This window comes from Elephantulus edwardii, unplaced genomic scaffold (genome assembly GCF_000299155.1).
Source record: "Elephantulus edwardii isolate Elephantulus edwardi_28Jun2011 unplaced genomic scaffold, EleEdw1.0 scaffold00275, whole genome shotgun sequence".
Taxonomy (NCBI): Eukaryota; Metazoa; Chordata; class Mammalia; order Macroscelidea; family Macroscelididae; genus Elephantulus; species Elephantulus edwardii.
The window spans coordinates 174,032-185,557 of record NW_006400025.1 but is presented as its reverse complement, the minus strand read 5'-3'; the positions used below and the strand labels follow the sequence as shown (position 1 = coordinate 185,557).

The 11,526-nt window shown below is 36.3% G+C and overlaps 1 protein-coding gene across 3 annotated transcripts in view; it reads left to right on the top strand.

The window, feature by feature from the left end:
* Positions 1–11,526, top strand: part of CTNNA2 (catenin (cadherin-associated protein), alpha 2) — a 1,691,926-nt gene that overhangs the window by 1,574,422 nt on the left and 105,978 nt on the right. For all 3 annotated transcript variants that reach the window (XM_006900179.1, XM_006900178.1, XM_006900180.1), the window contains exon 12: positions 7,528–7,679. In XM_006900179.1, the coding sequence (XP_006900241.1) occupies positions 7,528–7,679 (152 nt within the window). The remainder of the gene's footprint in view (positions 1–7,527; positions 7,680–11,526) is intronic.

The window sequence follows — 11,526 nt, the reverse complement described above, 5'->3', positions numbered from 1 at the left end:
ATGACAGAAGAAGTGATGCCTTTAAGTTGTAGTGTTGGAGAAGAGTACTGAATATCCTATGGACAAAAAAAAAAAAAAACCACAAAAGAACAGATATGTCTTGGAGTAAGGGTGGCCAGTGTGCTCCTTGGAGGCAAGGATGGAGAAGCTTTGTGTCACACACTTTGGGCATATTCCTTGAAAAAGGGCATCATGCATGTAAAGGTGTAGCGTCATCAAATCAAAAGAGAAAGACCTTCAACAAGATAGATTGACACAGTGTCTGGGTCAATGGGCTCAAGTGTGTTGGGGATGATCAAGATAGCATTGGATAGGACAGGGTTCATATCTGTTGTTCTTACCATGTGGTGAGTCATACTTAGCTTGATGGCACCTAATAATAACAACTACAAAAACAATATGAGTCTTAGCTTGACATCACCTCTATCAACACAGTTTTCCCCTCCATCTTATTCTTTTATTTTTCATTCTTATTTTTCACCTTGACAGATTCTCTAACCAAACTCCATGACAAGATCCTAATAGGCAAACAAAGACCATTTTTCTGGCTGAATAGGGCCGTTATGCTTAATGGTTGACTTAGAGAAATGTGGGGGAAATATCTCAATACAGTACATTGTTGTTTTCATGTACTATCAAATTGGAAGTGATTTTTAGTTGACCCTCTAGCAACTTTTCAGAGGCAGTAACTTACACTGGAGGAGACTGCACATCTTTCTCCTATGGAACCTTGTACCCGTGGATTGCCAAAGCAACTGTTTACCATTAAGCCACCAGAGCTCGAGCTCCCTTCCATGCAGTACAGAAAATTCCATTATCAGTGCATATACATGGTTCAAATACGATATAATTGTAAAGTGGAAACCTAACATACATGTGTGGTGGAAAATACTTCACAGTGGTACTTGATTCTCCAAAAGGTCTTGATCAGGATATTTATTTTCGTCAAAGAGAATGGAGTTTATTTCAGTGTGGAGTTTATTTATGTGGTAAGAAGAATAAAGCATATTGAGGACATAGAAATTATTCAGTTTCTTAAGATGTTTAGATCAAGTAGAAAGGAAGACATACACAGAGATAGAAGAAGGGGAGGAGAGAGGATAAATACACTAGAAATACAGGCAGTGCAGATGTTTATTTGCTTTAAAATAAATTGTAAAGTTCCTTCTACATTATAAGGAGTGATTGAAGGTCTGTAAGCTAGAGAATTGACCTTTTAGAAAGTTATTCATGTGATAATGGGGCTGACAGACTCTTCATGTGGACTAGGGCTATTTAACCTTGGCTTTTGATCTTAGAGTTGTCAGCAGTCCTATTTGTGTCTTTAGCAAAATTTCTCCTTCATTTTATTGACTCACCTTGTGTCTCTCAGGAGAATTTAGTCCAGAACTTCCTCACCTTTGGTTTAGGATCTCGATCAACACAAGAATAATATGACCTTGATTTTTACAACCATATTTAACTGTTTTCATTACCCTTGGAACATATTGTATCTTACTGTGCACTCTGCATACAAAAGTATAGCTGGAATTGAAAAGTTAATTTCCAACTTTGAGCACCCTCAGAGGATGCAAACTACTAAGAATAAACAGGCATTTCAGATAAATAATTGTGAAGTGGTACCTATATTTTGGATGTAATTCAGGAAGAAGAAACTTCTATTTATGTAATACTATACCAGAAACTCTGTTAATATATGTAATGTGCAAATCACAAAGCAATGCTATGCTTTGTCCTAATTAGTGGGAAGCAGAAGTAGCATTATACTGGATGTAGAAATTTTCTATTTCAGCATTACTTTTAGGTTGTTTAATTCTCAGACACTAGCGAGGTGTTAGAATAATTCATGGAGTAATAACTTACGATTTATCAAGATGGATCTTATTGTCCCATAAACTTTTATTTTCTATCCTACCATTTTTGAAAAAATGAAATAAAATTAAACTCAAAATAAAAAGTCAGCAGCATGGAAAAGAATAGATGTTGACTAAAGAGAAATAGCTGTTGACTGAGCCTTTAATAAATATCTACTGAATGCACTTAAAAGTAAAGCATAGAGAAATATTTTCTTAAGGATCATACCACAAGACACATTGACAAATGGTGTGTCCTCAGGTGCAGTAAATATAGCTGAATGAGTTCACATCCAAGGCTTTACAGGATTGAGACAATAAGGCTATTTGAATATTAAAGCTAATTTAGGATCAGTTCGAGCTCCCATTTGACTAGCTAGTGTCCCGCATCATCATTCCCCGCTCCTCCTCCTCCAGATGATAAAGAGCTATGCTCTGTTGTTATCTCTTTATAAAAGGGTTTTGATACAACCTTTCCTGACAATAATACACAACAACATTGTTGTTTACACAAAGATCCTACCTCTCAAATCTCCATAAAAGGATTATGGCTAGGTTGTGGAGAAACTGGAACCTTTACTCACTGTTGGTGGGAGTGTAAACTGGTGCAGCCACTATGGAAGGCAGTATGGCACTTCCTCAAAAAGTTGCAAATAGAAATATCATGTGACCCAGAAATTCCACTACTTGGATTATACCCCAAAGAAACCATAACCACCACTAAAACAGATATATGCACTCTCATGTTTAGAGCGGCTTTGTTCACAATAGCAAAGAGATGGAAACAACCCAAGTGCCCATCAACAAATGAATGGATAGAGAAGCTCTGGTACAATCACAAAATGGAATACTATGTGGCTTTGAAAAACAAGGAACTCATAAAATATTATTCAAACTGGGTGACCCTGGAGGACAGTGAAATATTTCAGTAACAAAAGGACTAATACTGCATAGTGCCACTGTTGTACAACGGGACTGATATAGGGGCTGGGGGGGAGACTGAGAAAGATGGGATAAATTATGTATACTGCATCGAAACAGATGAGAGAGAGAACTGTTTAAAAGGTATATATGATTAGGTCTTATTGTCATGACGTGGGTACAGAATGAAGGCTGTATAGTGGAGTGAATGTGGGGAGAGGGATTGTATAACAATGAAAAAAATTTTTCTTTTACTTTTCAAAGAGAATAATAATAATAAAGAAAGGATTCTGTACTCCATACTGGGATAAATGGAATGTCTTTGTCCAAACTTGAGGTTTCAGAGTATCACAGTATCATCCTTCATGAAAATACCTCTTTCAGATCCTACTTTTCCACTTTCTCTGTTGAGCTCAGAATCAGACAGGGTAGCAGGTAGAGGGGAAAAGTTTCATTTTTCTCTCCCCAACTCTTGTTCATGATAGATTTACACAAAGCAAGGCATCACTCTCTCCTCCTCTTTGTTTTCTTACAAGCAAAGGTTTTCATATACATGGGCTGTGTATGTGTCAAGTTAGGGAACAAAAACTGCCTAAATCAGATCTCCAATTCTCAGCTTTGAGGCTTAATATTAAGTGTTTGATTAAAATCTCAACCTGTCATAAGAAAGTGCTTTGGTGATCTACTTCTTTAAAGCACTCATTCAAAATATCATGGAATATAGTTCTATTTTATCATAGTTGGATATTATTTTATGGCAACCAAATGAAAAAAATTCCCCACTTAAAACTATTGTTCCACTTGGTTTCTGTTATGTTAAATACCTTAAAATATAACATTATTTTTAAAGAAGTTTATTCTCTATATTTTATAATCTTATTTTCTGTAAGATAAGAAACCTTGAGACTAGCTTGCAGATCTCTTTCTAAACATTTAAATAATGAAAAGATTGGAGATGCAAAAAGATAGCTGCTAATATAACAGACATCCTGCTTCTACTTAGATGTGTTAACAGTATTGACCTTTTACTGTATCTGACTCACATTATCTTTTAAATCTAATTATGATATTGTTAAAGAGAAGAAAAAAACCAATACTAAGGTGATTCCAACTTAGGACAATCCTTCTTGTTTCAAGGTAGAAATGCACACAGGTTTTTCACGGTGTGTAATTTTTTTTTCTATAAATCAATTGTTAGGCATTTCTTGGGACACTTCTTGGCAGGTTTGAATCATCAGTCTTCTGCTAAGAAGAGAGAACAATGATTTGTGTCATTCAGGGCTCCTAATACACTTTTTTTAATTGGTTTACTTACAAAGTTTGTATTCATTGTGTTTCCACTATTCTTCATTCATTTTGTGTTAGATACAATCATATAAAACATGCATTATGTTTTATCAATTTAATCATCATTGTACTTTGCCCATCATAACCCTATCTTTTCACCTGAATCCTTCCCATTTCCTTTCCCTACTCCACAGAATTTCTAATAAACTTTTGAGACTTTATAAAACTTCTATTCAATACCACTTCCCTGTTCTCAAAAAGTTAACTACTATATTTAAGATGCTGTCTATACTTACAGAATATGTTTAATTAATCCATAAATGTTTACATGACATTACAGTACTCTATTGATTATTTTTAGATTCTCATGAACATTCCCTTTAAGTTTACCCTTCTAATCTACTAGTTTGAATTGATGGCTTATGCACTATATTTGCATATTTCCTTGTGCAAGTCCCTGAGACCACTTTGTCCCAACTTATATGAGCCAATAAGCCTGGAAGGAACAGCTTCCAGTAGTTCCTCTCAAATTTGTAGAAATTTGAATGGTGCTGGGTCTCAGTTTTGAACATCCTTCAAGTTTTTATTCCTAATTTTCAGAATGTACAAATTAAAAAGAAGCAACTATATTCATAGATTCCAATTAATAATTACTGAACAATCCCAACCAGTATATCTCTGTTGTTGTTGTTGTTAGTGGTCTTCCAGTCAAATACCACTCACAGTCACCCTGTGATCTAAACCTTGCCCTGTACTGTATCATCCTCATGATATCTGTCATGCTTAATCCCATTGTTGTAGTCACTTTGTCAATACATCTCTTTGAGGGTCTTCTTTTTTACTGACCCTCCATATTCCCCATCATGTTATCTTTTTACAATGACTAGCCCCTCCTGACAACATGTCCTAGTGTGTGAGGCAAAGTTTCACTGTCCTTGCCTTTAAAGGGCACAGTCGAGGTACTTCTTCCAAGACAGGTTTGTTTATTCTTTTGGTAGTCCATGGTATATTAAATATTCTTCTTTAACACCACAACACAAATGCATTGACATTTCTTATTCATTGCCCAACTTTCAGAGACTTTGGGGGCAATTGAAAATATCATGGCTTGTATCAGGAGAACTTAAATCTTCAAGCTTACAAGGATGTCAATTTGAAGCATCTCTCCAGCAGTTCATATTTGGTCATGTCTTAGATAATATCCTAAAGGAAAATTATGTTCTTGTCTTCTCCTGTAAAAATTGCAGCCTTAAGCCTCGATTGGCCACATTTTGGCACTATGCCAAGGTGGAGCTGGTTCCTCCAACCCCTGCTGAGATCCCTACAGCTATTCAGAGCCTGAAAAAAATAGTCAATAGTGCTCAAACTGGTCGCTTCAAACAGCTCACAGTTAAGGAAGCTCTGCTGAATACTTTGGTGGCCACTGAAGTGTGCATGTGGTTTTATATTGGTGAGATCATAGGCAAGCGTGGGATCATCGGCTATGATGTTTGAATGCATCAGATTATACTTCATTTACTATTTGTTTATTCTTGGACCATGTGTGATAAGATTAATATCTCAAAATAGATAATATGAAAAAAATTGCAGCCTTAAAAATCTATAAATAACTAAAAACCACTGCTGTTGAGTCAGAATCAACTCATTATCAACTCTCCTTTGAGTGTTGAGAGGGGTGCACATTGCACACGAGGAAACTGACCATCTTTCCTCTGTGGAGTCACTAGTGGATTCGAACTGCCAGACAGGTGTAGCTTTTGAAATAGTGATACAACCCTCTGTAAACTACACCACCAGAGCTCCTGTAGAATTAAAATAGGACAGTTTAACTTTAAACTGAGTCTCTATGAGTCGGAATCAGCACAACACTGTTGGAGTTTTTGGTTTTGATAATGCACTGGCTAACTGGAGGGTGCATGTCACTATTATCTTGTCAAAGTACTAACTTGATGATGTGTAACTATTTGCACTCATGCCTTTGATAAAGATTCTCTTTTAAAACATTCACCAAGATTTATATTACTAATTTTTTCTATTATGTCCATCTCAAAACCTATGCAATAACTTTTTATTACATTGCAATTTTTCTAATCATCGATGAAACAAATTTATCATGTTTCTTAGTAATATAGGATTTCTCTTGTGTGAATTATCTATTCTCTTCCTTTGACTATAGTTCTTTTTACTGATCTATCTGAATAGTGACCCTCTTTTTCATATTGCGTTGTAAGAATTTTTATCCTATGTGCACATCTGAGCTTTAATCTTTTATTAATTCTACAGAGTGAACAATTTTATGTAACTAAATGCTCCCTGATGATATATACAAACTTGTAAAGTCATTGGTGATTATGGCAATTAAGATATCACATAGAATAAAAGTAGTAGTATTAAGTCTTTCTTCTGAAAGAAAGGGAATTTTCAAATTCATTTAAGAAAGGTGTTAATCTTCAAATGCTAAATAAACAGAAAATATTTCTGTGCTTATGGAGGTCAATTTTAATTATCAAGATTTGTAGTTATATAAAATTGTTTATTCTTAATATAAATGGATGAATTAAATAACCTAAATTTAGTGCACTTGTTTTGTGAAAACTGTAGCAATACAACTCAATATCCTTCAGTTTCTTTTTATATAAAAGTGTAAATCAAAAGATCAAAAATGAGCTTAAAATAGAATACAGAACTAATTATAGTCAATCATCCATGAGGGGAGATCTGCCTCCTGTTCTGATTTTGTTAATTTCAATCGAAAGAATGGTAAATTGGTGGTTTGTTGTTTTTTTTTTTCTCTCCTACACCTACTTTTTCCTTTCTTAAATAAAATTTTACTTTTTTTTCTGTTACAAATACCTTTTTTCCCAAGGGAGAAAAAAATTACCTTGAATACTCTGACCCTAGAGAGTAAAGTAATTTAGCAGCTTTTCTCACACCAGGGATTAAAATGGGTGTTAAAGTAGCCACACAGGATGAAAATGAGCATAAAAATGAATCAAGCATGAAAGTTCAGAAATGGAAATAGATGAATGATGTTTCTATTTTATGATCCTTGTAAATAAAATGAATTGTGCTTTTGGCTTTCATTTGCTGTAAGAATTGATTTTTACAAGATAACATCTGAGAATATTGAATTACAATATTTGAAAATCAGTGAATTGACAGCATTTTTAAAGTAGCCAAAGGAATTATTCCACATCTTCCACTGAATTTACTTTCCATGTATCCCTAGAGATGTGTGCTGGAGTTCCTCTGAAAATAAGAAAGTTCAACATTTTACAGACTCATTATGAATCTACTATCATGTCAATGAGGTCCAAGTAAAATGGAACAATCAAATTTCTGTTTTATCCTGTCAACCTCATTTTCCATAGTCCTTTTTGCCGGAGCCTGACTGTTTTCCCAAGGACTGGAATAAGAGTTTGTGAAAGAAAGTCTAATCTACTGCTTTTCACTTTCTTCAACCCAGTGATGCCACGCTTTGCTGAACAAGTTGAGGTTGCCATTGAAGCTCTGAGTGCCAACGTCCCACAACCATTTGAGGAGAATGAATTCATTGATGCCTCTCGCCTGGTGTATGATGGTGTTCGGGACATCAGAAAGGCTGTGCTGATGATCAGGGTATGTAAGGCCTCTGTAGTTTGCGGCTTATCACAGCTTGTAGTAGGAACCATAAAAAAGTATTGTTAATTTATTATTTTGCATTACTTAACTAGAACACTGAGATGAGCATCTAATTAGCTAAACAATGTAGATCCATTTTTAAACAATGGAATAGTAATTCCAACCAAGGAGACCAGATGTACAATATCCTTCAACAAATCATAATCATCGATTTTAAATCATTGAAATGTCTTCCAGCCTTTTCCTATTCTAAAGAAAGAGTAAATAAGAATGTATGCACTTGTTCTTGTTCTGATGTATTTCCAGCTTCTTAAAGATATAGAAATGAATCTCTTTTATAACCTTGGGACTCCCTTTACACCAGCAGACTCCCCTACACTGACCAGATTAAAATCCTATCACAAACAGTAACCAATTCATTGTCCATATTTCCTCAGATCTTTCAAGATAATATCTATTACAAACTGTTCTTTGTCTGAACACTACATCTATAGATCCTTCCAGAATTCCTATGGGTTGTTAATCTTCCTTCAAGTCCTAGTATTCATTAAATTTATCCATGATCTTCTTTCTTTTTAGAAGGGAGAGTGAAGTAAAAAAAGTTATAATCTATATTAATAACAAAATGCAATCAAGAGAGCTCCCAAAATGTGCTCACAGGCACTTCCGCCTTGAGCCTTGCAGCTCCAGGCCATCATTCCAAGATTCTCAGTTCCATTAAGATAAAATTTCTTGCCCATCCCAGGTCCCATTTCACATCTGGTCTCCAGTTCAGCCATAGCTGGAACTGCCATAGGTATTATTGGCCTAGCTATAGCTGGAGTAAGAAAAGTGTCTCCCATTTTCTTGATTTTTCTTCAGTGATACCAGACGATCTCAATGATCCTCTTACAGTTTGAAGTGATCTGAGCACTATTGAGTAGACTACTACCAGGAAAAGTTGTTTTTTCTAATATCTTATGACATTTGTCTTCTCCAAAATATTCACCAAGCTCCTTTATTTGGGAGCCCAGAAGGGATTTTCTGAATTTTAAATCTTAAATCCAATACAGTTTTAATATAAAATGTATCTACCCTTCATAATTATTCTAAAATCAGTTTGAAGGAGTGAGGGTATTCCATAAGTTATACAATTGTTGTTGTTGTTGTTATGTGCCATCGAGTCATTTGCGACTCATAGCGACCCTATATACAACAGCCCTAAACCCTGCTCTATCCTGTGCCAATCACATTGCCTCCCTCACACTCATCCCGATCACCCCAGTCACTGAATCAATCCACCTCATAGAGGGTCTTCCCCTCCTGCGCTGTCCCTCTGTCCTCCCAAGCATGATGTCTCTCTCCACGGACCTGTCCCTCCTTACATGTCTAAAGTATGTCAGACGAAGCCCCAGAATCCTTGCCTCAAAGGAGTAGCCTGGTTTAACCCTCTCTAGGATGAATCTGCTTGTTTTCTTGGCAGTCCATGGTACATTCAATACTCTTCTCCAGCACCACAGTTCAAAGGCATCAATTCTCCTTCTGTCCTCCATAGTCGTAGTCCAACTCTCTGATGCATAACAAGTGATTGCAAAGACCATGCCCTGTATCAGACACACCTTAGTCTCCAGAAAGACACCGTTGTTCTTGAGTACTTTAGAGAGGTCCCTAACAGCAGACTTTCCCATCACAATACGTTTTTTGATTTCCTGGCTGCTGGTACCAAGAGTGTTGACTGTGGAGCCAAGCAAACTGAAGCTGTGAACAATCTCAATCTCTTCGCCATCCATCCTGATGCTACCAATTGGTCCAGTGGTGAGAATCTTTGTCTTCTTGACATTGAGCCTCAGTCCATACTGAAGGCTGCCGTCCTTGACCCTCTGCAGCAAGTGCATGAGGTCCTCCTCAGTTTCGGCATAACACAGATTGTTAATAGATCTTCCATTAATCCTGATGCCACACTTCTCCTCATAGAGCCCAGCCTCTCAGATAATCTGCTCTGCATACAGCTTGAAAAGGTATGGAGATAGGACACATCCCTGGCGTACATCCTTCCCAATTTTGAACCATACACTGTTACCCTGCTTTGTTCTGATGACTGCCTCTTGGTCCAAATATAGGTTTCGCATTAGCACGATCAAGTATTCTGAGATTCCCATTCTTCTCAGATTAAGCCACAGTTTATTATGATCCACACAGTCAAATGCCTTTGCATAATCAGAGAAACACAGATAGACATTCTTCTGGTATTCCCTGCTTTCAGCTAAGATCCATCTAACATCAGCTACAATATCCATAGTACCACGACCCGTTCTAAACCCAGCCTGGACCTCTGGAAGTTCTCTGCTGATGTGCTGTTCCAGTCGTTTTTGGATAATCTTCAGTAGAATCTTGCTTGCATGTGAAATCAATGATATTGTTCTGTAGTTTCCACACTCAGTTGGGTCACCCTTCTTTGGAATGGGAACAAATACAGATCTCTTCCAGTCAGTTGGCCAAATGGTTTTTCTCCAGATTTCTTGGCACAACTTGGTGAGCACATCCAAGGCAGCATCTGTTAGCTGAAATATGTCAATTGGTATACCATCTATTCCCGGGGCCTTATTTTTTGCTATTTCCTTCAAAGCAGCTTGAACTTCTTCCTTCATCATCATAGGCTCTTGATCATATGTTATTTTATTAAATTATTCTGTATCTGCCAATTCCTTTTGATACAATGACTCAGTATATTCCTTTCATCTCTTTTAATACCTCCTGGATCATTTAAGTTATACAATACTAAAGTATTATGCTTAATAGTATGAAGTTCACCTTTACTATTTCAGAACTATTAGTCCAATCTCCTGTTCTTCAAAGGTGTCGACTGTATACTTGTTCTTAGGTGTTTAATTCTTTCATGGCCTGACTTAAATGTGCTTTCCTCAAGTTTTCTCCTTCTGTCCTTTAGCCAGGAGCTCTGGTGGCCTACTGGGTAAGGAATTGTGCTATCAACCCAAAGGCAGGTGGTTTGAATTCCCCAGCAGCTCAGTGGCGAGATCCCATATAATTAACAGCTAATAAAAACCTGCTGGAGAATCAGCTATGTGCTGGTTCCAATTTGACAGCAATGAGTTGAGTCAATCCTTTAGTTAACTTTTTCTCCTTGCAAAGTAACATGTTAAAATACGTATGTGTCAGAGAGTGAGAGAGCACTGGTACCAAAGCAAGCAATAGCACATCCATAGGAAGATGATAGGAAAGATGGGAAGATTAAAGAGAGAAAAAAAAGGATTGCCAGCGTTTAAAGTCTATAACCCTTAACAAATTGCATGATTTCCCCCATTATGTACTAACTTGTGAAATAAGGTAATAGACCACAGGAATTATGTTTTCCAAGCATTTGGCACTGAACCTCATTATAATCCTCAAGACATAATATTCCCTTTTTGGCATTTTTATGCTTTGTTAGCCTTCACATTTTGGTGACAGCCATACATCAGGGAGACTGAGAAAGTTTATAGCCATCACTCATTCACTCATATATTCCTTCATGAGCTGTGAAAAATATAATTTTAGATAAAATGCCATATCTTTGTTACATGAAGTGTCATTTCTCCTTCCTGACATTTCAAGTAATTTGATCAGACGGATTTCACACTTAAAATTTAGGAAGAAAGAAATGTACAGTATGTACAAATTGTTATTTCCAAATTCCTCTCCATTCAGTATGCGAAAGGATTAATTTTCAAATTCATTAATGTCTTGGTTTCCTTTTGAGTATAAATATTACTTAAAACTAAAAATGTGTTTGTTTGTTTTTTTTAAAAAAAAAAAGCTTATGCTAAGCCAGAAGGAAAGATGTAAGGTAAATAGAGCGATTAATTTC